This window comes from Cucurbita pepo, chromosome LG16 (assembly GCF_002806865.2).
Source record: "Cucurbita pepo subsp. pepo cultivar mu-cu-16 chromosome LG16, ASM280686v2, whole genome shotgun sequence".
NCBI classification, from domain to species: Eukaryota; Viridiplantae; Streptophyta; class Magnoliopsida; order Cucurbitales; family Cucurbitaceae; genus Cucurbita; species Cucurbita pepo.
In genome coordinates, this window is record NC_036653.1 from 8,329,361 (window position 1) to 8,355,084 (window position 25,724).

A 25,724-nucleotide genomic window follows, 5' to 3' on the forward strand; every position below is an offset into this window, starting at 1 on the left:
AAAAAAAAAAAAAAAAAAGGAAAGGAAAAGAAATGTTCAGCAGCTTCTTTACTTGGCATCCTTGAAGAAGATACGAAAAGGTGTTCTTGTTTTATCCCAATATGAATGAGGGTCATCTTCCTCGGACATGATCGAGAAGGCCATCCCCTGAACTGTTTCTAAATGATCATGGTGCCTATGTTCTCAAGTGACACAGGCAGATAACTATAGCCCAATTGAAGACGAAAGAAGCTCGAAATCGAATCCCAGAACCTGCAGAATGAACAAAAACGTTGAAACTTCAATTGTTTCAAAACCTAACAATTGATATTAAAGTGGGTTTCAGCAACAAGCGCCAGAAGGAACAACTCATAAAAAAATGAACGAAACCCATTTCATTTACTGCGTCTGCCCGTCAAGCAAGTTAGACCCTAAAATAACTTTTGTCCCAATAACAGTCGTGAAGAATAAGATCAACCATTCAATGTACAAAAAGCCAAAAGCATTCAAATCATTGGACAAAATTTCCTGATTTGTAGACATCACGAACCACAAACCGCTACACAAGAAGAAATTTCAACTGAAAGACTAAACAGAAGAAAGTTCCCAGTTGGATGAAACAGTCTCACAAAGACATTTCAAGTTGGATACCTCAACTCCGCCGGTGTGGAGAAAGACCCACTTCAAATTCAAAGCGCAGAAGAAAAAGGAGAAGAGAGTCGCTTACTTGGAAGCCAAATTTTGAGGAAGTGGAAGGCGAAGAGGGCGAGTTGGTCGGTCAGATGATGGAAAGAAAGCGAAGGAAAGTGAGGCATTTTCTAGGGAAGAAATACCCGGGCACTCCGATCACATGCACGTTGGGCCGTTGGCGTTGGCATTGGCATTGGCGGGCAAAAGCCAAGCGGCAAAGAAAAGGGCCTCTTCGTCTTTTCCACTAGGGAAAGAACGGTCAGGGTTAGATTCGTCCACCTTGCCAATAATTTGGAATAATTTCCACGCATTATCTAACAATGGTAACTAATTTTAGGTTATTTGGAATTGACCTCCAATCAGATTTTTTTTTTTTCTTCAAAATGAATAAAATTTTAATATCTTTTAAAAATGGAATAAATATAATACTTTAATTATTATATTCTTGGTAAAATTTTAAAATATTCATTTCCACTCTTAATATTTTTGTATTTTGATTATAACATTAATTTTGCATTTAACAAAAAATAGAGTAATTGGTTTAATAATTTTGAAGGAAGTTTAAAGTGGATTATTGAAAATGTTAAATGATTTTCGTGATTTAGTAAAAGACACATGGCAGCATTTTGCATATGTTGCTGACACATAGCAGGACCAGACTCAAAGTTGGGAAGACGCCCACTTCGCATCGAGAATTGGTTTAACTGTAGAAAGACTATAATAGCCCTATGGTTGAGATCGGGAATACGCGACTAATTTATTAATTTTGAAATTATATTATTGATTCGGTCAAATAAAAGCGAGGAAGCTTCCTTTTTCCCGCTTCCTTTTTCCCACCTCCTTTTTTCCCACCTCCTTTCTGTGGCACAAATACTTCTCTGCTTCCATTTCCATAAGAGGTGGAAACCATCCCCCTAAGATCACCATAAACTTTTAATGCTACCATTCCTGATTCTACTGCCTGCCTAACCTCCATCTTTGCCTGTTTATCTCTCAATTATATCATCATTGAGAAAGAAAGCTGCAGTTACCAACCAAGTAAAATAATGAATCTGCAATATCAAAGTTTTTTCTGGTACATGTAAACTTTATCTCGAGTAACATCTTCTAGTTTTCAGATTACAATCTCATAGATGTCACTAAAGGATCATTTTGGCAGTGAAAATAATAAATATGAGATCAAAAAAGCAAACTTACAACCTGCCTCAAAGGTCTAGGAAGAAAATTGTACCTCGAGACATATTAACAAATTCAGGATGGTTTAATCTTGGTCTAGATCAGTTGCTTCACCATAAACCGATGGCCTTCCACCACATTCCTCCAATGCCAAGCCAGATAATGATGTTGACAATAGATACGAGGAACCCGTAGCCCCACCATTGAGCAAGAGGAACATAGTTGGCACCATAGAAGACAGGCGCTGAGCCAATGCCGTAGTGGGTTAGGCCACCCATCAGGTTAGATAAGAAGGAAAGTACTATTGCTCCAAAGTAGGGGGGCGTCCCCAAAGCACTAGCAACAGATAAGAAGGCGGTAAACATCGCGCCTATGTGAGCAGCTCCACTTGCAAAGAAGTAGTGGGAATAGAAATAGAGAAGAACTAAAATGCCGAACGACAGCTGCCATGAAAGGCCAAGTCCACCAACAAACTGTGGAAAGAGCACAAACTTGTGAGAAGAGTTACTCATCCAACGTAGCACAGTAACAATAGTAGATTGCCAACAGCGACAACAGCATTCTGAATGCATTAAAAGATCAAGTAATATAACTATGTGCAAAGATCAGAATCCGAGCCTCCCTATGCAACATCTGGCTAGTTTTGTACAGTATTGATGAATAGAGCAAATCTTGAAGGGAACACCGAGCAGATGTCCATTGAAGTTCAGCAGTGGGTAGTTAGTTGATGTTATTAGACTCCATTACCTCATGGAGCTATATGCAGCATGTATAATGTTATAGCAAATTCAAAATTAAACCTAGTCCTCGTTTGATAATATGTTGTTTTTTGTTTTTTGTTTTTTGATTTTCTTAAATAAGTTTTAAAAAAACTAAGTCAAGTTTTGAAAAACTTGTTTTTGTTTTTAGAGTTTGGTTATGAATTCAAATGCTTATTAAAGAAAGGTGAAAATCATAGAGCAAAAATTGGAAGGAACAAGCATAAAGTTCAAACATGGCCTTAAAAATTTTCTTTCCAGATTTTTTTCCTTGCGGATTTTTCTTTAGGTGAGGGAAGGAAGAAGCACAGATTCTGGCAAATATCACTGAATGGTAAAAGGGAATCTTGAGGCACAATCTTTGAACTGCGTAGGATGCCACTTATTTTCATTTATCAGATGCGTGGACTCACTAGTTTATGAAACGTTCCACCCTACAGGCTCTACTAGGAACAATTCAAGTGGTATCTACACTAACTCAAAATAGCCTGCTAGGTATGATCAAACTCCCTTCAACTTATCTGTAATTTTATCTCTGATGTTTGTGACCTCCAGAATCAAGCCCAATATCCTGCTCCCATATGCTTTCCTATTGTTTTTTATTTTCTGTTCTTTTGCTTAAAGAAAACAATCAATGAAGAAATCTAAAAGCCAAAAACCTTGAATATGGACATAAAGATATCTTAGAGGAAGTTCTGGTTGAATGTTGGTAGTAATACTTTTATGTGGGTACTTTTGAAACATAATGCTCATTACAGGGCTTTTTGGTATTCTTAAATTTAGAAAGAAACTTTTGGTTGTTTAGATGGATCTAAGAAGTGCTTTTAATTAATTAGAAGCCTTTTTCCTACCCCAAGTTTCATGCTAAACTTGTTCCTAATCATGCATCCACACTCATATACTCAGATTATCAATTGCCCGCGCAAAGGCCAATGGCATGTAAATAAAGGGAATTCAAGGCAAACCTTCACTACAGTTTGGCTGAACCAGGAGATGAGACCATATTTGTTGAGATACCCTGCCATTGCAATGAGTGCAGCAAACCATGTAAGAGTGTCCCAGGCAACAGCTTCTCCCAAGCACTCTTTCCATGTCACAACGCCTGTAACAAGAAGGACGGACAATCCCAAGATGGCAGCAGTAACAGCGTCCACATTAAGAACCCCTCCAAAAACCCAAAGACCCACCTGATCCAAGGAATAAGATAGGCAGCTGTTAACATCTCCACTGTGCAACTTAAAGCAATATAACTTTCCAACGTACACCAAGGACTAGACCAGGCATACAACTTCCACTTGATAATTAGGCCACACATTAAGAGCCACACATAGAATACATTTGGCGAGCTAAACAATGAAATAACTCACTAAAAGCTTCAGCACTAGAGTTCAACATCCCAATTTGAACTTGCTGATAAGCAAACCACATTAAGAGAAGCAAAAAGTAACACACTCTATAATACATGTTCCAGCACAATCGATAGTGTTCTAACTTTTGAGATAAGTAGTTTTCAGAGTTTGATTATTACGATTAAGCAAATATAGAAGCAAATGTAAAAGTTTCGAAATAGGACATGAAGTTCCTAGATTTCAATCAACTCAAAAGCTAAAAAGCAAAAGGCAAAAGTTTCGAACTGATACGAGAAAAAGAGTAGGGACAGGGACAAAGATGGTTTAATACCGTGAGAAGCAGAGTTCCAGCCATTATGATCTCATTCTTGGACATTGGTCCCATCTTGTCCAACTTCTCTCTGGCAAGCTTTGGTGCATCTGGACTGCTTTTCACCGTGGGCGGATAGATCACATACAAAAGCAATGGCACCACAATCAAGGAGATCAATCCTGGAACAATCGCTGCTTTAGCCCAGTCGGTCCATCCAATCGTCTGCTTAATCGTGTTATACGTCAGAGTCGCACTCAGAGGATTAGCAGCCATAGCCGTCAAGAACATGGATGATGAAATCACCGAAGTTTGAAAGCAAGTGAGCATCAACCACGATCCCAACCGGTTCTCCGTACCATCACCAACATTGCTACCGCAAGCAACACAGAGAGATTTCACCAGTGGAAGGAATATCCCTCCTGCTCTGGCCGACACTGAGGGAATTGCCGGCGCCAACAGGGCCTCACTGAATACTAAACTGTACCCTAACCCTAACGACGAACTACCGAATAGAGAAACAAATTGATAAGCAATTCGATTACCAAGTCCGGTCTTAATGAAACCTCGAGCAAAGAAGAAGGCAAGAGCGATGAGCCATGGGATGGGATCACCAAACGCAGAGAAGGCAGCAGAGAAAGTTAGGGTTTTAGTCAGAACAGAGGCGCCTAGTCCCAGCAAAGCAACAGCACCAAGAGGCAATGGCTGAGTTATAATCCCAACAATGGTAGCGAGGAAAATCGCGAGCAATTGCCACGCGTTTCGAGAAACACCAGACGGAACCGGAACAAACCACAAAATGATACCCGTAGCAATCGAAGCAATAAGTGGCTTAATCGCCGCACCTTGCCATGGCTGAGAAGCCGGAGCTACAGCAGCAGAAGGAGAAGAAGAAGCCGCTCGGACAGTAAAAGCACTGAGATTTCCACGAGAGCTTCCGATATTTAGAGCTGGTTTAACGGATTTAGCTTCACTTGATAGAGAAGACGGAATGCGGAAGCTAGTTCTGATGCCATTCCCGAAAATGGCGGCTTTGGGAAGGCTGGAACGGAGAGAGGAGCAACGAATTTGAGCATTCGAATCAGATTTCGGAAGGCGCGACCGGAGAGAAGGGAGATACGATGAAGTCAGCGCCAGAGAGGCCATTAACCGGTGTTGGTCTAATGCGACGGCAACGGCGGTGGAGAAGATCGACAGCCGTCGAGATTTTCAAATCGAAAAACAACTACTGGACACTGGACAGAAATCCAAAGGCGGAGTTTTGGATGGAAGAACTACGATTCGACCAAAGATGGAAAGAGAAAGAAAAAAAAAAGGCGAACAGTTAGCTTCGAAGGATCCGCCGAAGTTGGTTAATGCGGCGAACTTTCGAACTGGGAGGGCGAACCACGTGGTGATTCTAAATAGAATCCATCGCGGATGACGTGGAGAGTTGGAGCCAATGAGATATTCGATAATCCACGTGGCAATAGGTAAATGGTGGATGGTCTTTAAGTGGAAGAGGAGGAAGAGATCTAACATGTGAGGTCAGGAAGGGGGTGAAAGAAAATGACGGAATCACCCCTGTGATAGTGAAATGTAGCGACACGTGCACCACCCGTGGAAGTGGAAATAGGAGTGTTCCAAATAGAGACGGAGGAGAAACGGTGGAATTAAATGAATTGGTGAACAGAACCGATAAAAAATGAAACGGGTAAGGGGTGGAATGACTCAACGGAGTAGCCAAGAGGCGTGACTGTTTTGATTTATAAGTTCCAGCTGTCAGTGTCAGCCAGCTAAGCCACACATGTCAGATATAGTTCTAGTGAACCATATGAATCAATATTATATCCCTATGTCTATCTATTCACTCTCCTTCTTCTATATTTTTCTCTATATACATTTCTAAATCTTTAAAATTGTATTTATTTTCTTCATATACTTTCAGATTTGTTCTACTAAGGTATATTAAACTTAATAACTATGTTATAAGATGTCTGGACTATATGATATTACATTGTCACACCGTATAATATAATTAACATAATACAAAAATAATGAATTGATGAAATTAATTATAAATTGGAATAAAAATGATCTATTCAAAAAAAAATGCCAGACAATAATATTTTAAAACTAAACAACTTGATAAAATATTCAAAATAATATTTATGGAGATTCCATCAACAAATTGTCGCTTTGGCCGAGTGGTTAAGGCGTGTGCCTGCTAAGTACATGGGGTTTCCCCGCGAGAGTTCGAATCTCTCAGGCGACGTTGTTTATTTATTTTCCTTTTACGGTTTAAGAGGCCCTATCTTGGGCCCGATACCACGGGCCAATATCAGAGTTTGCCCTAATTCCAACCCAATGCACTTATTAAACATGTTTATTACTTAATAGTCTTTAATATTATTATTAACCTTTTAGTGTGGTTTTTCCCTTTTTTTTCTTTAATATAAAAAACACTATGAACCCTAATGAAAGAGAATGAATTTGAAAAATTCCCCCAAATCACTCGAGCAACTAATCCAAGACATGATGAAGTGTACTTTGTTTGTTATTGAAGTAACCAAAGATTTAGTTTTTCTAAATAAAATAATTAAAATAGATACACATGTTAGTCATGGCCTAGCCTTGTAAGTCCTTAACAAAATGATTGGGCAGCAAAAGGGACATTCTTTTTATCATTCATTTAAGTGGAAAAATAAAAAAGGGTCCCTTTTTATGTCTACTTAATGACCTCATTTGTGTAAAATATTTCAATTGGGTCATTTTCCAAGCTAGCTTTATTGGGAGAACTCTCTATGTGACCATATTTTTTAGTGTGTGTCTATGTTTATGCATCATTTAATCCTTTATTAAAGTTATTCATTCTTGTATTTTATAAAAATTAACTCAGTAAGAGCGTTACCACATTCATAATCTCCTGATTTAAAGAAAAACTCATACCCATTTCAAAATCATATCTGAATGTTTGGGTACATTTATTTTAGGTAAAACAAAAGAGAAAGAGAGAGAGAGAGAGATAGTGTGTTGCATAATGGGATTTAGAATTGGAACCAAGCATGTGCTAACTAATCTCTCATTCACATAATTAGTCATGAAAAAAATGGGAAAGTCACTACGAAAAGCAAAAGGTTTAGGGACAAAAAACAAAACAAATGATAAAAGATGTTGTGGTTCTTGTTGATTCCCTTAGTGGACGAGAGATTTAGTGATCATTAAACCCCATTAATACAATGAATAATCGTATGATTTTCATTCATAATCTTGAGAAACGAAGAACAATAACAAACTTCCATTAATTTCCCAATATGTTTGCTGTACATGCATGTTACTAATAATAACAGACTACGTATAGCTCTCTTTACAATATTGTTTCTCTTAGCTTAATCCACAGCTCTGTTTAATGGAGTGGGTTTGAAGGGTCTTCTGTGTGTCTACCATATCATTCCCATTCATCTAACTTCTTCTATGAACACATTTTCAACAAATCTATACTGTTTTACTATTGCACTTGAAAATTGAGATATGGGAAGCAAGAAGGAACGTCTTTCATCAAATCTTCCAGCTCCCATTCGCCGATTGAAAACTCCTCGTGGACAAAATTTGTTCCAACCTCACCATTGATGTTCTCCATCTTTGGATTATTGTTGCTATTATTATTGTGATTAGCGAGGCAGTTGATGTTGCTAATTAAGTAATTACCATGGTTAGCTTCTTTAGCTAGGGTTGTGGCGGCTGTGGTGGCGGTAGTGACGACGGTTGTGGTGTTAACACGCTGCAAAACAGGGAGATTATTGAAGAAACTGTCGTGTTCTAGGAAAAAACCCGGTTCGGCGTCAGCGGTGAAGGCCGGGAAGGGATCGAGAGCGATAATGGAAGGCGAGGGATCGGAAGCGTAAATGGGGTAATCAATTAAGCCTTGTTGTTGTTGTTGATAATCTTGAGTGGATAAGAGGCCGCCAAAAGGAATGGATTTTGAGTTGTCGGAGGGGGAGGCGGCGGAGCTGGTGTTGGGAGACGGCGTTGAGGACAAATTCTTGAGCCTCTTTTTAATGGTTGAGTTCCAAAAATTCTTGATTTCATTGTCGGTTCTTCCTGGTAATCGCGCCGCAATTTGTGACCATCTGCATTTTATAATTACGTAGACGTTTTAAAATCTGTGCATGCAGCTGCCTCTAATAATAACATTAATTAATGATTAAATACAATAAACCAGTTTAATTAGAGAGGAAGATTAAACAAAACCCAGAATTTTTTTAATCATACCCGTTTGCCAACATATTACGTTTTTACCCAACATATTACGTTTTGCTAACTAACCATTTATTTTATTATTATTAAAAGATTTAAACTTTTTAAGTGAAAAATGGATGGAAGAAAAGACCTGTTGCCGAGGAGAGAATGCAAATGGATGATAAGGCGTTCTTCTTGGGGAGAGAAGGCGCCGCGTTTGAGGTCAGGGTGTAAGTAGTTGATCCAACGGAGGCGGCAGCTTTTGCCGCAGCGCTGAAGGCCGGCATTACGAGCGACGTCGCTCCAGCAGCCTTGGCCATTGTTGAGCATGTAGGTCATCAATTTGTCGTCTTCCTCAGGCGACCAGAGGCCCTTTCTGAGCTTGGTGGTGCGAGCAGCGGCGGGGTCAGGCTTCCTCATTGGGATCAGTAATGGAAATGTGTTGTTGTTCGAACTGGGTTGATGTGGATCTATGTGGAATTTATAGAGTAAAGATGGAGTAGGAAAAATGAAATATGATGATTCTGATGCTTGTGGGGCTTGCTTACAATATTGGGAAGAGAGAGAGAGAGAGATATAGGGTTGTTGATGGGTCTTTGGTAGAAACGGTTTGGAGGGGGACCTGATTATTAAAAAATTCAAAAAAAAATTCAAAAAAAATTCAAAATTTAGTCGGAGAGAGAACGGTGTCGTCTTGTCTTTGACTCAATTACTTTTTTTTTTTTTGGGTTAAATTTAATCCACATTTCTTCACTAACAAGAGAGAGAGAGAGAGAGAGAGAGAGGGTTTGTTTTCCAGCCAAGCCAAGATATTTGCTTCCACTTCACATAACCTAATTTCTCTCTCTTCCACACGTGTACTTCAAGATAGATCCTTTTTACTTTTATTTTTATTTTTATTTTTTTTATAGCTTAAATAAATATTTGATTTTTTATTTAATAAGTCTCTAGGTAAAAAAATAAATTTTAATAAATTAAAATTTTTAGGGTTTTGGGCCTTAATTTGTTAGATATGTTTAAATAAAATAAAATTTAAAATTTAGAGAGATATTAAACCGAATTAATTTTGTTATTGAACAATTATTTAAGGAATTAGAAAAATGACGATGACATGTAATTTGGGCGCAATACTTGGTTTTGGTTCATCCACATCATACAATTCTCCAAACATTGTGTTAGTTGGATTTGCAAATCTTCAACTCTCCTTCTCCTCCCATTTTATTTCTGCCGTGTCTAAAAAGTTGGATTATATATGAATAATAATAACCTTAAAAAATATCTATTTTTATATACCCTTATTGTTCACCTCATAAATATTAATATAAGATTTAATCCATTTTTTAATATTATTTTAAAGCTTAATTATATTATCAGGCATTAAGAAATGGAATTAAAATTGTATTGTAATTAACAGACACATTTTCAATTTCCGAAAGAAAAAGACATATTTTTAGGAGGCCAAAAAGCGTACGGGCCTTTGAAATTTTTGAGCTGAAAAGAATGGAAAATTGTGTTTCAAGTTACTATTATATGAAAATGTTTTTCTTATTTTATTTTGCCTTAGAAATTAGGTTTTCCATTTGACGTATTTTTAGTGCAATCAACTTAAAATGTCCAAAATGTACTAAACAAATTAGAGAATGCTTCAGTAATCGTCTTTGTGTTCCTTTTTATTTATTTTAATATAAAAACAAAAAATTAATTTCATCCAGCAATCTTAAGAATTACACCAAAACACTATTAGATCCTTAAATTAACAAAAATACATTTTCGTTTGTTTTATTTATTTAGTTTTGTGAATATGTGGAAGTAAATAAATAAAACAAACAGGTTCCAAGTAGCTTTCTGCTTTTTTAATGAAGTAGTAGGGAGAGATATAACGAGAAAATGCAGCAAACAAGGACACCCATTTCCTTGCTCTTTTGAATTAGATACGTAGATATTGAAATTAAATTTTATACCATTCAATTGATCATATAATATGATTATTATTATTATTATGAAAGAAGAAACATTAAATGGATTAATGTGAGTGAATTAGGACAAAGGAATTAAAAAGGCAAAGTCAAACCATAAAAAGAAAAAAGAATGACCAAAATTATGTGTATATGAATTATTTGGGCTTGATATTTTGACATCATTGCCCAATATTTCAAATGCCCACATTGCAATATCTCCCATGGGGCCACTCGCTGAATAATACAACACAAAATCAATCCCCTTAAAAAAGAAAATAATAATAATAATAATAATAATCGTCGATGTGGCAGGTCGAGATTCGTGGTTAAATATTATTGGGTGAGGATTAAAATGAAGCAATAATTCAGAAACCTAATGATGTAAATACCAATATTGGAGAAATTATTTGGTTTATGACAAAACTACCTTTGCTTATTGACTCAAAATTAATTTCATCATTAATTAACAGTAATCACTTGGAAAAGCGAGTTTAGCGCAATTTCGAATCAAAGGGGAGGGGAAGGAGGTGGTGATATTTAGTATTAATCGGGCCATGTCGGCAGTATTAAATGCATAATTTAATTTGCTTCAATTTATCCTGACATGTGTATCATACAAACCGATGCGTTTTATGCAGTTCAAATTTTCCTGAGAAAAATAAAAAAATAAATTATTTCTTTTCGTGCCCATGTCGGCAGTTGAACAAAAAGAAATTAAAAAAAAAAAAAAAAAAAAAAAAAAAAAAAAAAAAAAAAANTTTCACTTCTGTCAACCACTCTCAAATTAGCATAATTCTCTATCTCAATTCTAGAGGGCATGGTTGCTTCAAAATTAGGCTTCCCTTCTTACTAACCACTGCATAAACAGAAGATAAATGTTACCCACTCTAAGCTCCGACCTACATCTCATTACAAAAATGGAACGATCTAATATGTTTCATCAGTTAAAGAGTGATGGAGGAAAAACGAACATAAAAAAGAGACGACAACCGTTGCACTTATAGCTCATAATGTACCAACAACCCTTATATATAATTTATGTTATATTTCATTCTTTAAGAGGGACAATTTAAATTTTTTTGTCTGGTTAATTAATTAACGTATATGTGTTAATTAATTGAATGGTCTATGATTTTAATTTGATACGTCTAAAAATATATAAAAAATATTAAGGGTAAGGAGATGTGTTACAATTCACATTAAAAAAAAAAAACATATATTAGATAATAGAATTGACTAAATGTGATACGTCAACTATCACGCTATGCTTGGGCTTGGACATTTATATGAACAATAATGAGGAATCTTGGTGGGTTTATTGCTATTTTTGTGGTGTAATTGTGTATGGCAATCGGCTATTTTTGTGATTTTTTATTTCTTTTAAAAGATTATTCTTTTTTTTTCATTGGGAGCTAAAAACTAAAAAAAAACTAGGCCAAGGGTAAAGTGGACAATACACAAAAGAAAATTATAAAAAATGCAAATTGGGCCTGGTTCAAACGGGCTCTTCAGTCACTCTTCAGGACAGTGGTCCAGATGGGTACGAAATGGGCTTCTGAAATGGCCCATATATCAGTTGTCGTCAATTTCATTATTTTCATTTAAAATTTCAACGAAATTAATTTGGATAATATGTTATTTTAGTTTATTCGGCTCGTCTTCCTTTCGGAGCAAGAAGAATGCCGCGGCGGTGGATATAAGGAGGAATCAATTACAGTGATGCTGAGACTGAGAGTGAAGCCCGTTTGGTGCACTCTTCCGATCTCCCATTTCACTTCTCTTCCCCTTCGCCCCTCAATTCTCAGACCTGTTCTCCGCCGCCACAGGCCTCGACTCTTCCTCACCCGATTCTCCGCCTCCTCTGCTGTGCATAAAGCCTCGGAATCTTATTCAGCTAAAGGCCTCTCGGATGGCGACTTGGAGCCTTTCCTCTCATGTTCGATGCCTCGCTATCCGCTCAAAGTTGCTGTTCTTCTTAGCGGTGGCGTCGATAGCAGCGTCGCCCTCCGCCTCCTCCACGCTGCCGGCCACTCCTGCACTGCCTTCTATCTCAAGATATGGTTTCAGGTGCGTACTCTTTGTTCCTTTAATGGAACAGATCATATGCTTCATGTGTTTCCTTGTAAAGTAAGGAAGCTGATATTGGGAATGCTGGCGCAATCGGTGTTTAGGATTATAATTAATGACGAGCGTGGACGTGTTTCTGCTTTGCTATGTATATGATATGTATGTTCTTGGGCAGAGGACAATAGCCTTTTCATGTNCCAGTCACTCTTCAGGACAGTGATCCAGATGGACACGAAATGGGCTTCTGAAATGGCCCATATATCAGTTATCGTCAATTTCATTATTTTCATTTAAAATTTCAACGAAATTAATTTGGATAATATGTTATTTTAGTTTATTCGGCTCGTCTTCCTTTCGGAGCAAGAAGAATGCCGCGGCGGTGGATATAAGGAGGAATCAATTACAGTGATGCTGAGACTGAGAGTGAAGCCCGTTTGGTGCACTCTTCCGATCTCCCATTTCACTTCTCTTCCCCTTCGCCCCTCAATTCTCAGACCTGTTCTCCGCCGCCACAGGCCTCGACTCTTCCTCACCCGATTCTCCGCCTCCTCTGCTGTGCATAAAGCCTCGGAATCTTATTCAGCTAAAGGCCTCTCGGATGGCGACTTGGAGCCTTTCCTCTCATGTTCGATGCCTCGCTATCCGCTCAAAGTTGCTGTTCTTCTTAGCGGTGGCGTCGATAGCAGCGTCGCCCTCCGCCTCCTCCACGCTGCCGGCCACTCCTGCACTGCCTTCTATCTCAAGATATGGTTTCAGGTGCGTACTCTTTGTTCCTTTAATGGAACAGATCATATGCTTCATGTGTTTCCTTGTAAAGTAAGGAAGCTGATATTGGGAATGCTGGCGCAATCGGTGTTTAGGATTATAATTAATGACGAGCGTGGACGTGTTTCTGCTTTGCTATGTATATGATATGTATGTTCTTGGGCAGAGGACAATAGCCTTTTCATGTGACCGCAGTTTTGATGGATTTTGTTTGCGTAGGAAGACTTCGAGAATTTTTGGTCAGAATGCCCATGGGACGATGATTTGAAGTATGCTGAAGCTGTTTGTGATCAGGTTTGTCACTATTTTAGCTTTATGAATCCATCTAGACTTGCAGAGTTTTGAGATTGTTCTGATTGACTTTCTAAGGTCTTAAAAACACTTATTTTTGCATTTAGAAGCACTTTTTTTAAGTGCTAGGAAGTTAATCCAAACAGACTTTTAATTTGGCAAAAAAAAAAAAAAAAAAAAAAANAAACATCCAAATTGAACATTGTTCAAGATACCTATAAGTTATTTCGGCACATGATGCTAAGCGTAGTTATAGGTTCTGCGTGTGGGGAGAATCTGTCTTATTTTCTGCCGTCGTTTGTGCTGAAGAGAGAATTAGAACTGAAAATGTACACTGGTTTTCAGGTTGATGTACCATTGGAAGTGGTTCATTTGACAGAGGAATATTGGAGGAACGTGGTAAGTGCCTTTACAACTACAAAATTTTATTCTATAACTTTGTTGGATAACTTAATGATGTACTACATCAAACCAATTTGATTATGGTTGTGCTGGCTGACCATCTTGCTCATGTGTTCTTTCTAACAGGACGAAATAGTTTTGGGTTAGTTTTTCTGTCTGATGAATATTGTTTAGTTCATGTTTTTAGGTTTCTTATATAATTGAAGAATATCGATGTGGCCGTACTCCAAACCCTGATGTCCTTTGTAACACAAGAATAAAGTTTGGTATGTTCATTAAATTTACTTGAATGGACTTCATAATTTTTTTTTTGCTATATTGTCAAGTTTTTGGTTATGTCTATAATGTTTTTTGTATTAATATAATTTAAGGCATTCCCTGCTTTTTCCAGGTGCATTCATGGATGCAATAAGCAATATGGAGTTTGATTATGTTGCTTCAGGGCATTATGCGAATGTTATTCATCCATCTGCTGATCAAATGGATAAACCTTCTGTTTTAGAACTATCCAAGGACATGGTATCTACAAATGGTTGCATTGGCCTTTATTTCATTCTACCCTATCCAATAGGGAGTATCAATCATAACTTGCTTAACTTCAATATTTCGCAGTCGATTGTTCTGTGCATGACAGTTAGTGATGCCATTAGTAATTCAACTTTAAGTCTCATATATTACTCTGTGGCATAAATATGACCTACACTGATGAATTGTATGGGCTAATATTTGTTGTAATCCTTCTAGAAACATCATTAACAAGTAATATGATTGCTTACCTAGTTCAAGGTTCATTGTCGAACACATTTGTCTCTTCCTTGTTCCTTCTTGCTCCAAACTAAAGATTTCTTGTTTCTCTTCACTATTTTTGTTTTCTTAGGTCAAAGATCAAACATATTTTCTGTCGCATCTCTCACAGAACCAGCTTAAGAGGCTTTTATTCCCTCTTGGTTGTATTCCGAAGGTTTGTTCAAGCGTACTTTACAGCATTTATTATCGTGGGTTTTTAAGATATCATGAATCATATAAATGCTTCAATTAGTAAGTTCATATCATGAATTGGCTCTTGCTCCTATCTCAACTCTGGCTACTGTCTTTCATCTAGTGCATACTTGTGTGCTTGTGATCTTGTTAATATGTTTTCCTTGAGTTGTAACTTCAGCAATATTTTTCCCTCTCAGCCTTATATTCCCTCAGCAATTATCTGCAGGATGAGGTTCGCAAACTTGCTGCAAAATTCAACTTACCAAACAAAGACAGAAAGGATTCACAAGGAATATGTTTCCTTGGGAAGGTAGTTTCGGATGTGATGATTTATGCATCTATTTTACTTGGAGGACTGAATGCTTTCTCAAAATTCATTCGTCAATGCCAATATATCTAATATTTTAGTGTTGCCATTTTATATTTTTGAAAAATATCCTTCTACATGTTATCACTATTTAAAATGACAGAATAGCTCAAAGAATTTAGTATAAAATTTGCTAACTGTTGAAGAATTTTTCTGATGGCTAAACTTTCCCCGAGCTGGGTTTTTATTTCCTTATTCTTCATGACTGAAAAAAATCTTGTTCATCCAGTTTCAGAAGAAGGGTCTCTGTGTAAGGTATCTTGCGGTAGAATTAATGCAGAATCTGTTTCTTTGATGTGTAGATAAAATTTAGTGAATTTGTGGCGAGACATATTGGGGAGGACGAAGGTGTGATATTGGAGGCAGAGTCGGGAGATTTTCTTGGCAAACATCGAGGGTTTTGGTTTTACACGATTGGCCAACGCCAAGGCCTAAAACTTCCTGGAGGACCTTGGTATGCCTTTTTAGTTTATTTTCAAGAATAAGTTCGATGTTTCCAGCTGTTTAGCGGTTTATGACCACTTCCAAATCTTCACGAACATCTTAAATTCTACTTGGTAGAGTAGATTTGAACGTTTCAGGGTGCCAGTTTAGTTTTAAATAACTAATCACGTTAGATTATCTCCAATTTGTTGCTTCTCAAGTTAATATTCTTTTGTTATGTCTCTTCAGCTTTTATGCATTGGTCTAATGCAGGTATGTTGTGGAGAAAGATATTAGGAACAATGTAGTATTTGTGTCGAGAAATTATTTCTCACTTGACAAAAGAAGGCGGTTGTTTCGAGTTGGATCGTTGAAATGGCTTAGTGGGTTGGTTCCAGACCAATTTACTGAGCTTCAATGTAAGGTAAAGTTTCAGCTTCCATCTCTCATATTTCTCGCTAGTTTCACTACTTCAAGTTGGCCTGCCTGTAACTGTTCAACAGGAGTCAGTTTATTCGAGCAAATTTGTGTTTGAACTGATGTCATTTCCAGTTCCCCCTTATTTGATGATTTTATACAATTTTTAGGTCCGACATGGCCCGAGTTTCTATAGTTGCAATTTGACAATGGAACGCAATGAAGATAGTGATGAAGATGTTGCAGTTGTCCATCTAAGCGAAGATGACCAAGGCCTTGCAGCAGGCCAGTTTGCAGCCTTTTATGAGGGAAGGAGATGCATTGGGTCGGGTGTGATTTTAGAATCTTGGGATGATCAGGGGTTTCCTGTATGTGCAAAGGCTCTTGAAATTGCACAAATGGAAGATAAGTCGAAGCTTGGTAAACCAATAAAGATAAAAGTTAAACCAGAGAATGCTACGAAAGAATGTGAACCTAAAGATGATACAAAAATACACGGCGTGTTAAAGAATCAACAAACCACTGTGGTTGAGCAAACCGGAGAAGTGGCTTCGGATGAAGCACTCACCACAGCCCCAATGAAATGGCTTGGAAGCCTTCGGAAGAAGCTGCTGCAGGTATTTTAATTTTGCCTTAGTTTAGAAATCGAATCCTTGACTACAGCCCTGCAATGAGAGTGAAACCCATATTTTATTCCTTTGAATCTGTTGACTGAATTATGACATATTTTTATGTTTGTGATGGAGCAAATATAGGAGCTCTCCTCTCTTATTCCGACGCCTTTTGAATCGACTGAGTTGTTTGTTGTTTCTTTTAACTGAGGGATCAAATCGATTTAATCATGTCTTTGGAAGTATACAATCTCATCATCATAAATTAGATTTCAAAATGCATAAATTTAGACGAAATTGTGATTAACCGCAATGCCAAACTAGAAACAATAAATTTGCATTGCAGAGTATAATGTAAAATCAAATACAACAATTGATAGAATTCAAATCTTTAGCATCTGGATCTTGGATGCCAAAAAATAATACGACCACTCTTTCCGAATGATTTACTAGCGAGAGCTCGAGTGACGATCACATCTTTGAAGAAATCGATCGGCTTCAACTTCACCGTATGCATTAGAAGTTGGCTAACGTTATTCATGCAATTTAATATAATAGAAATGTCATCCCTTGGTACTTTTGGAAGTGGGGACGAGTTGCACTATAGTGTTGTTGATGTTTGGATTTAATACGGTGGAGGAGGTGACTTGTAGTAATAAGGAGGTGGTGGTGACGAAAACGGGGGTGGAGGTGACTTATAATAATAAGGCGGGGGAGGTGATGGAGATGGTGGAGGTGGAGATTTGTAAATATATGGAGGAGGTGGTGATGGAGATGGCGGTGGTGGAGATTTATAATAATATGGGGGAGGGGGAGATTTCAATGGAGGTGGAGGGGACTTGTAATAGTAAGGAGGTGGTGGTGATGGGGACGGTGGAGGAGGAGATTTGTAAACATATGGGGGAGGTGGTGATGGAGATGGTGGTGGTGGAGATTTATAATAATATGGCGGAGGAGGAGATTTCAATGGAGGTGGAGGGGACCTGTAATAGTAAGGAGGTGGTGGTGATTTCAATGGAGGTGGAGGAGACTTGTAATAGTAAGGAGGTGGTGGTGATTTCAATGGAGGTGGAGGAGACTTGTAATAGTAAGGAGGTGGTGGTGATGGGGATGGTGGAGGAGGAGGTGGTGGTGATTTCAATGGAGGTGGAGGAGACTTGTAATAGTAAGGAGGTGGTGGTGATGGGGATGGTGGAGGAGGAGATTTGTAAACATATGGAGGAGGTGGTGATGGAGATGGCGGTGGTGGAGATTTATAATAATACGGTGGAGGGGGAGATTTCGATGGAGGTGGAGGAGACTTGTAATAGTAAGGTGGTGGTGATGGAGATGGTGGTGGAGGAGATTTATAGTAATAAGGGGGTGGTGGAGATTTCAATGGAGGTGGAGGGGACTTGTAATAGTAAGGTGGCGGAGGTGATGGAGATGGTGGAGGAGGAGATTTGTAAATATATGGAGGAGGTGGTGATGGAGATGGAGGTGGAGGAGATTTATAATAGTAAGGTGGTGGTGATGGAGATGGTGGTGGAGGAGATTTATAGTAATAAGGGGGTGGTGGGGATTTCAATGGAGGTGGAGGGGACTTGTAATAGTAAGGTGGCGGAGGTGATGGAGATGGTGGAGGAGGAGATTTGTAAATATATGGAGGAGGTGGTGATGGAGATGGAGGTGGAGGAGATTTATAATAGTAAGGTGGTGGTGATGGAGATGGTGGTGGAGGAGATTTATAGTAATAAGGGGGTGGTGGGGATTTCAATGGAGGTGGAGGGGACTTGTAATAGTAAGGTGGTGGGGGTGATGGAGAGGGGGGTGGAGGTGACTTATAATAATAAGGTGGAGGAGGTGATGGAGATGGTGGAGGTGGAGATTTATAAATATATGGAGGAGGTGGTGATGGAGATGGTGGAGGTGGTGACTTATAGATATAAGGAGGGGGAGGAGATGGAGATGGAGGTGGTGGTGACTTATAATAGTACGGTGGAGGTGGGGATGGTGATGGAGGTGGTGGTGATTTATAGACATAGGGAGGTGGAGGAGAGGGAGATGGTGGAGGAGGTGATTTGTAAACGTACGGAGGTGGAGGCGGCGATGGAAATGGTGGTGGGGGAGACTTGTAAACATAGGGAGGTGGTGGAGAGGGAGATGGTGGTGGAGGGGACTTATAGACATAAGGTGGGGGCGGTGATGGAGATGGAGGAGGAGGAGACTTGTAGACGTAGGGAGGTGGCGGCGATGGAGATGGCGGTGGAGGAGAGCTATAGGTGTAAGGAGGCGGTGGTGATGGAGATGGTGGTGGAGGAGAGCTATAGACGTAAGGTGGGGGCGGTGATGGAGATGGTGGAGGAGGAGATTTGTAGACGTAGGGAGGTGGCGGCGATGAAGATGGTGGTGGAGGAGAGCTATAGACGTAAGGCGGGGGCGGTGATGGAGATGGTGGAGGAGGAGACTTGTAGACGTAGGGAGGTGGCGGTGATGGAGATGGTGGTGGAGGAGAGCTATANAATCAAATACAACAATTGATAGAATTCAAATCTTTAGCATCTGGATCTTGGATGCCAAAAAATAATACGACCACTCTTTCCGAATGATTTACTAGCGAGAGCTCGAGTGACGATCACATCTTTGAAGAAATCGATCGGCTTCAACTTCACCGTATGCATTAGAAGTTGGCTAACGTTATTCATGCAATTTAATATAATAGAAATGTCATCCCTTGGTACTTTTGGAAGTGGGGACGAGTTGCACTATAGTGTTGTTGATGTTTGGATTTAATACGGTGGAGGAGGTGACTTGTAGTAATAAGGAGGTGGTGGTGACGAAAACGGGGGTGGAGGTGACTTATAATAATAAGGCGGGGGAGGTGATGGAGATGGTGGAGGTGGAGATTTGTAAATATATGGAGGAGGTGGTGATGGAGATGGCGGTGGTGGAGATTTATAATAATATGGGGGAGGGGGAGATTTCAATGGAGGTGGAGGGGACTTGTAATAGTAAGGAGGTGGTGGTGATGGGGACGGTGGAGGAGGAGATTTGTAAACATATGGGGGAGGTGGTGATGGAGATGGTGGTGGTGGAGATTTATAATAATATGGCGGAGGAGGAGATTTCAATGGAGGTGGAGGGGACCTGTAATAGTAAGGAGGTGGTGGTGATTTCAATGGAGGTGGAGGAGACTTGTAATAGTAAGGAGGTGGTGGTGATTTCAATGGAGGTGGAGGAGACTTGTAATAGTAAGGAGGTGGTGGTGATGGGGATGGTGGAGGAGGAGGTTTGTAAACATATGGAGGAGGTGGTGATGGAGATGGCGGTGGTGGAGATTTATAATAATACGGTGGAGGGGGAGATTTCGATGGAGGTGGAGGAGACTTGTAATAGTAAGGTGGTGGTGATGGAGATGGTGGTGGAGGAGATTTATAGTAATAAGGGGGTGGTGGAGATTTCAATGGAGGTGGAGGGGACTTGTAATAGTAAGGTGGCGGAGGTGATGGAGATGGTGGAGGAGGAGATTTGTAAATATATGGAGGAGGTGGTGATGGAGATGGAGNATAGGGAGGTGGCGGTGATAGAGATGGTGGTGGAGGAGAGCTATATACATACGGGGGTGGTGGTGATGATGGAGATGGTGGTGGAGGAGAGCTATAGACGTAAGGAGGGGGTGGCGATGGTGGAGGAGGAGATTTGTAGACGTAGGGAGGCGGTGGAGGAGAGCTATAGACGTATGGAGATGGTGGAGGAGGAGATGCGTAGACATAGGGGGGTGGTTGAGGAGACTTATAAATGTACGGAGGTGGTGGTGGAGACTTGTAGACGTATGGTGGTGGTGGTGGAGACTTATAGACGTATGGTGGTGGCGGCGAAGGAGATTTATAGATGTATGGAGGAGGTGGAGGAGACTTGTAGACGTAGGGTGGTGGCGGCGGAGACTTGTAGACGTAGGGNTGGTGGAGGTGGAGATTTATAAATATATGGAGGAGGTGGTGATGGAGATGGTGGAGGTGGTGACTTATAGATATAAGGAGGGGGAGGAGATGGAGATGGAGGTGGTGGTGACTTATAATAGTACGGTGGAGGTGGGGATGGTGATGGAGGTGGTGGTGATTTATAGACATAGGGAGGTGGAGGAGAGGGAGATGGTGGAGGAGGTGATTTGTAAACGTACGGAGGTGGAGGCGGCGATGGAAATGGTGGTGGGGGAGACTTGTAAACATAGGGAGGTGGTGGAGAGGGAGATGGTGGTGGAGGGGACTTATAGACATAAGGTGGGGGCGGTGATGGAGATGGAGGAGGAGGAGACTTGTAGACGTAGGGAGGTGGCGGCGATGGAGATGGCGGTGGAGGAGAGCTATAGGTGTAAGGAGGCGGTGGTGATGGAGATGGTGGTGGAGGAGAGCTATAGACGTAAGGTGGGGGCGGTGATGGAGATGGTGGAGGAGGAGATTTGTAGACGTAGGGAGGTGGCGGCGATGAAGATGGTGGTGGAGGAGAGCTATAGACGTAAGGCGGGGGCGGTGATGGAGATGGTGGAGGAGGAGACTTGTAGACGTAGGGAGGTGGCGGTGATGGAGATGGTGGTGGAGGAGAGCTATAGACGTAAGGAGGCGGTGGTGATGGAGATGGTGGTGGAGGAGAGCTATAGACGTAAGGTGGGGGCGGTGATGGAGATGGTGGAGGAGGAGACTTGTAGACGTAGGGAGGTGGCGGTGATGGAGATGGTGGTGGAGGAGAGCTATAGACGTAAGGAGGCGGTGGTGATGGAGATGGTGGTGGAGGAGAGCTATAGACGTAAGGTGGGGGCGGTGATGGAGATGGTGGAGGAGGAGACTTGTAGACGTAGGGAGGTGGCGGTGATGGAGATGGTGGTGGAGGAGAGCTATAGACGTAAGGAGGCGGTGGTGATGGAGATGGTGGTGGAGGAGAGCTATAGACGTAAGGTGGGGGCGGTGATGGAGATGGTGGAGGAGGAGACTTGTAGACGTAGGGAGGTGGCGGTGATGGAGATGGTGGTGGAGGAGAGCTATAGACGTAAGGAGGCGGTGGTGATGGAGATGGTGGTGGAGGAGAGCTATAGACGTAAGGCGGGGGCGGTGATGGAGATGGTGGAGGAGGAGACTTGTAGACGTAGGGAGGTGGCGGTGATGGAGATGGTGGTGGAGGAGAGCTATATACATACGGGGGTGGTGGTGATGATGGAGATGGTGGTGGAGGAGAGCTATAGACGTAAGGAGGGGGTGGCGATGGTGGAGGAGGAGATTTGTAGACGTAGGGAGGCGGTGGAGGAGAGCTATAGACGTATGGAGATGGTGGAGGAGGAGATGCGTAGACATAGGGGGGTGGTTGAGGAGACTTATAAATGTACGGAGGTGGTGGTGGAGACTTGTAGACGTATGGTGGTGGTGGTGGAGACTTATAGACGTATGGTGGTGGCGGCGAAGGAGATTTATAGATGTATGGAGGAGGTGGAGGAGACTTGTAGACGTAGGGTGGTGGCGGCGGAGACTTGTAGACGTAGGGTGGTGGTGGCGACTTGTGGTGCTTATACTTGGGAGGCAATGGCTTGGGGTGACCGCGATATTTTTGGGGCGGCGGCTTGTGGTAGTGGCGATATTTTGGGGAAGGTGGGGGTGTAGAGTGATAATGGTTAGGTGGAAAATGTTTGGGATGTTGATGCTTATGTAACTCAATTTGACCGAGTTGAGGCTTTTTGATAGGTAGCAACTCTTCATCGTCTTGAGCAACAACGACGGTAGTGGCAATGAGGCAAATCACCACCGCCGGGAACAGCAGGTGAGGCCAATGCCTCAGAGGTTTCATAGTCCCCATCGTCAGGCAATGGGCACTTAGCTCTCTAAAACAACACTTAGATTGATGTTGTGAGTTGCATTTCAAGGTGTGCTTCCAACCCTTTATATTCTACTCATCAATGCCGGATTATGATTATGATAATCAAACTACAATTTTTAATTCAAGCTTCTTTCATTGCAGATCTGACTTTTTGAAATTTTGATTGAATATTGAGCTTTAGAAGATCGTGGCTACCGACTACAAAGTTGTTGGCCGGACAAATGCATTTTGAGCCTTGGTTCATTTAAGACACTAAAGTAATGCACGTTCCCACAGTATCTTTCATCCTCCATACAATGCCATTGGTGCAAGAATAAATCAATATGCTTTCTAATTAAAGTAGTCTCCCTTGACTTTCAATAATTCTTTTATTTTAATTAGATTATATTTTTTCTAAAATCCTTTTATTTTATTTTATTATTTTGTTGACTTTAGTGACATTTTTTTATTTAATTTTCATAATTTCTTTTATAACAGTTCCATCTTAAGATGATTCTTATTTTAGTTCTTATATTCCTTCCACTTATATAAAACCTTATATTTTGAGTTACATAATGAAAGTATTAAAATTACCCCAAAACATGTTTCATGGTAGAGTAATCCTTTGGTCTCCACATTTATATTCCATTTGGCATATCACACACCTCTATACAAATCAAGAATCAGATGTAACAACACGAGTAGCACATATTATCCATTTTGGTCTATTACGTATAACTACCAGCTTTACAATTTTTAAAACACATTTATTAGGGAGAGGTTTCAAACCCTCACAAAGAATGGTTCCTTTAAGGCATTATTTTGATTTTGGTTTAACAGAGAGGCCTCATATCAACAACCCTCAACATTGTACTCCAATTTGTTAAAAAAAAAAAAAAAAATGATAGGCTTGGCATCAACGGTATTAACGATATTTTATGAAGGTCGTATAATTATCCCAAATTTGATTGTTTAGTTTTTTGTTGGCGGGGTTTATGGTGTTGTTTCCCTGTTCTTCCAAAACCCTATTCAATTCCACAAATTCAGTTCCATTGTGTGAAATTCGAACCTCGTTTTTGGTTCATTGGATCAGTCCACCAAGATGCCACCCAACGATGACATTGTGTTTTACTTCCCCTGCTACGCTTAAGAGTTCCACGCTTTCCTCCGTCTACCTCGCATTCCAGTTTCATTCAATATTCCTGTTCATTGTGTTTTACTTCTTTTGTGGGGAATTCGGTTGCAACTGAGAGTTGGGGGGGCAATGTTTGTTGATAAATCTCCCCCAATTTGTTCGGCCTCATTGTCGCTAATTCAATCCCACGTGTCGAATAAGTCTGAGTCTGATATTCGTACGAACCATCGTTTTTTGACTGGTGGGTACATTCAGTGGCGGGCCAATTTCAGGAGACACAAGGCCTGAGACAATACTCCGCCAACTTACTACCAAGAAAGGACAGGTATTAACCATCAAGCTAACCAAAATGCTAAACCATGGATTGAAGAGATGCAGAGACTGTCTTAACCATGGATTGAAGGTCATAAGAGGACATCACGAACAATAATGGTTCAGGTAATCTTGGATTTGGTGTGTATTTCTATTTAGGATATTTTTCAGTGGAGAACTGATCAAGATCCTTTGTTTCTTTTCTTCAGAGCTCAAGGACTCCAGGAACACTTGTCCATGGTGGTAGCAACCTGACTATTGGTCGGGTTACAGCTGGTTTGGAGTTCAACCGCCCTATCAGACCAGACCAGTGTGGAGTGGAACTGGAGGACTTTATTTCCAGGTACTTTAGTAGAACTGGATACATGCTTCTTGAAATCTTTGTCGACTTTGATATGCTTTGTCCTATAATGTTGAACTGGATTAGGCTATAAATCAGATGGTGGCCTTATTGTTGCAGTACACACGTATTTTCTTATCTCATGGAAAACCAACTATTTCCTATGAACCATTATGCCTTAGAGCATTAATCTCTTCCATAATAGGTAGTTTCCTATTTGGATAATCTAAGGCTTCTTGTACATTCCTTGGGACAAATAAGTTATCTATCCTAGAAGTGAAAATTTTACGACGGTTTGACAACTTTTCGTACGAGATATAATTTGCAATGAGATATTTAGTGCAAATTCTAGTAGCTTTCCTCAAGGCAATAGGCAAGACATTTTCAGTGACAATGCTCGAGTTGTAAATAGATTGAAGAATAAATATAGAGTGTTCCACAGGCGGCACTATACAATTCTGTGTGCAAAAGCTGGTCTCTGCAGCTTCGAAATAAGGTACAGTTTCATTGAATGAAGCTGAGTGTCTGTATCATCTTAAGGTACAATCAATCATTCCTCTGGCTGCAGTTTTCTGTCTCAGCCAAAGGCCCTTCTTCCAAATTTTACACATTCATCAGCTCTTCTCTCTCTGCCTTTTGAAGTAGCAGGGGTTGGGTTGAGTTTTAGTGATGGTAGAAAGTATGGATAAGAAAAGTAGTGAGTTTCAGTTGGCAATGAGAAACTGAATGAGGTTGATATGCAATAAAACAAGGGAGCATCTTCAAACAACAAAATTCTATATTTATTGATATGCAATTTCCGTAGGAGTGGTTATCATTATAGTGTTTCTTTTTCTTTTCTCTTTTGTAATATTTGCACCCATAGTATAGGTATACTTCTAAGAACTCATCAATAATTGACTGAATTCGTAATAGTAAAAGTTGCTTTACATGATTGTGAATTTGAATATCAATCTAAAAAAGATGGTACTCCAATTCATTTCCATTTTAGATTTATATTTTATATTTGTGACTACTTTCAAAACTTTTGATGTTCGTAGTATAAAGACAATAATTATAGATGAGGGTCTTAAATGAAGTTTGTATAAAAAAAAAGGTTTAATAATTTGTAGTTTGATGAGAAATGGAATGGGTTTATGCAAGGCGGCATGGAAATAATAAGGTGGTAAGAGGGGACTGATAAGGCAGAATGTTGTCGAATTGTGTCTGTGAAACAGTGAAAAGGGGCGTAGGGAAATGGAGGGAGGGATTAGCCGACCAGGAAACCAAGACGAGGCCACCAAAGCAAATGTTGGCCTCCACATTTACATTAATTCACATACAAAAACACTTACCTAATTCCTAAACATATTTCA

The 25,724-nt window shown here is 40.1% G+C and overlaps 7 protein-coding genes and 1 non-coding gene across 10 annotated transcripts in view; 3 read left to right on the forward strand and 5 right to left on the reverse strand.

The window, feature by feature from the left end:
• LOC111777801 (protein DETOXIFICATION 42-like) overlaps positions 1-854 on the reverse strand; it is a 4,391-nt gene extending 3,537 nt beyond the window's left edge. The window contains exons 1-2 of one of the 3 annotated variants that reach the window (XM_023657519.1): positions 707-854; positions 53-252 (exon numbers count right to left, since the gene is read on the reverse strand). In XM_023657519.1, coding sequence (XP_023513287.1) covers positions 53-144 — 92 coding nt within the window. In that variant the 5' untranslated portion in view covers positions 145-252; positions 707-854. Of the gene's footprint in view, positions 1-52; positions 253-382; positions 401-630 lie in introns of those variants that run through there. The other 2 variants (XM_023657520.1, XM_023657521.1) reach the window with 2 other exon arrangements.
• Positions 855-1,696: 842 nt separating this feature from the next.
• Positions 1,697-5,642, reverse strand: LOC111777799 (dicarboxylate transporter 1, chloroplastic-like). The gene is made up of 3 exons (XM_023657517.1): positions 4,284-5,642; positions 3,569-3,790; positions 1,697-2,318 (listed from the first exon to the last, which is right to left on the reverse strand). The coding sequence occupies exons 1-3, from the start codon at positions 5,406-5,408 to the stop codon at positions 1,956-1,958; spliced, it is 1,710 nt and encodes a 569-aa protein (XP_023513285.1). The 5' UTR covers positions 5,409-5,642; the 3' UTR covers positions 1,697-1,955.
• Positions 5,643-6,434: 792 nt separating this feature from the next.
• TRNAS-GCU lies at positions 6,435-6,516 on the forward strand. Its single transcript has one exon. It is a non-coding gene; the product is annotated as a tRNA-Ser (tRNA).
• A 1,009-nt stretch (positions 6,517-7,525) lies between these two features.
• Positions 7,526-8,916, reverse strand: LOC111777803 (transcription factor MYB46-like). The gene is made up of 2 exons (XM_023657522.1): positions 8,632-8,916; positions 7,526-8,371 (listed from the first exon to the last, which is right to left on the reverse strand). The coding sequence occupies exons 1-2, from the start codon at positions 8,898-8,900 to the stop codon at positions 7,750-7,752; spliced, it is 891 nt and encodes a 296-aa protein (XP_023513290.1). The 5' UTR covers positions 8,901-8,916; the 3' UTR covers positions 7,526-7,749.
• A 3,161-nt stretch (positions 8,917-12,077) lies between these two features.
• LOC111777804 lies at positions 12,078-12,636 on the forward strand. The gene is made up of 2 exons (XM_023657524.1): positions 12,078-12,505; positions 12,610-12,636. The coding sequence occupies exons 1-2, from the start codon at positions 12,158-12,160 to the stop codon at positions 12,619-12,621; spliced, it is 360 nt and encodes a 119-aa protein (XP_023513292.1). The 5' UTR covers positions 12,078-12,157; the 3' UTR covers positions 12,622-12,636.
• Positions 12,637-12,833: 197 nt separating this feature from the next.
• LOC111777800 (tRNA-specific 2-thiouridylase MnmA-like) lies at positions 12,834-16,939 on the forward strand. The gene is made up of 10 exons (XM_023657518.1): positions 12,834-13,261; positions 13,490-13,564; positions 13,907-13,960; positions 14,151-14,229; positions 14,355-14,482; positions 14,841-14,924; positions 15,171-15,254; positions 15,614-15,765; positions 16,008-16,158; positions 16,322-16,939. Exons 1-10 carry the CDS (start codon positions 12,914-12,916, stop codon positions 16,775-16,777), a joined length of 1,611 nt encoding a protein of 536 aa, XP_023513286.1. The 5' UTR covers positions 12,834-12,913; the 3' UTR covers positions 16,778-16,939.
• Positions 16,940-16,997: 58 nt separating this feature from the next.
• On the reverse strand, positions 16,998-17,876 carry LOC111777084 (extensin-2-like; the record flags this gene model as incomplete). Its single annotated transcript, XM_023656520.1, has 1 exon — positions 16,998-17,876. A coding segment is annotated over one exon (489 nt), but the record flags the coding sequence as incomplete, so codon positions are not given.
• Positions 17,877-19,530: 1,654 nt separating this feature from the next.
• Positions 19,531-22,582, reverse strand: LOC111777085 (extensin-2-like). The gene is made up of 2 exons (XM_023656521.1): positions 20,657-22,582; positions 19,531-20,220 (listed from the first exon to the last, which is right to left on the reverse strand). The coding sequence occupies exons 1-2, from the start codon at positions 22,580-22,582 to the stop codon at positions 19,531-19,533; spliced, it is 2,616 nt and encodes an 871-aa protein (XP_023512289.1).
• Between the last annotated feature and the right edge of the window lie 3,142 nt (positions 22,583-25,724).

What these genes read in the sequence shown, in the direction of transcription:
- LOC111777799 (XM_023657517.1), bottom strand. Translation starts at nt 5,408, where the DNA reads ATGGCCTCTCTGGCGCTGACTTCATCGTATCTCCCTTCTCTCCGGTCG. An exon ending in CTGGAACTCTGCTTCTCACG is followed by an intron (nt 3,791 to 4,283) that starts GTATTAAACCAT and finishes TCCTTGGATCAG; the next exon opens with GTGGGTCTTTGGGTTTTTGG. An exon ending in TCAGCCAAACTGTAGTGAAG is followed by an intron (nt 2,319 to 3,568) that starts GTTTGCCTTGAA and finishes CTCTTTCCACAG; the next exon opens with TTTGTTGGTGGACTTGGCCT.
- LOC111777803 (XM_023657522.1), bottom strand. Translation starts at nt 8,900, where the DNA reads ATGAGGAAGCCTGACCCCGCCGCTGCTCGCACCACCAAGCTCAGAAAG. An exon ending in CATTCTCTCCTCGGCAACAG is followed by an intron (nt 8,372 to 8,631) that starts GTCTTTTCTTCC and finishes TATAAAATGCAG; the next exon opens with ATGGTCACAAATTGCGGCGC.
- LOC111777804 (XM_023657524.1), top strand. Translation starts at nt 12,158, where the DNA reads ATGCTGAGACTGAGAGTGAAGCCCGTTTGGTGCACTCTTCCGATCTCC.
- LOC111777800 (XM_023657518.1), top strand. Translation starts at nt 12,914, where the DNA reads ATGCTGAGACTGAGAGTGAAGCCCGTTTGGTGCACTCTTCCGATCTCC. An exon ending in CTGAAGCTGTTTGTGATCAG is followed by an intron (nt 13,565 to 13,906) that starts GTTTGTCACTAT and finishes ACTGGTTTTCAG; the next exon opens with GTTGATGTACCATTGGAAGT. An exon ending in AGGAATATTGGAGGAACGTG is followed by an intron (nt 13,961 to 14,150) that starts GTAAGTGCCTTT and finishes TCATGTTTTTAG; the next exon opens with GTTTCTTATATAATTGAAGA.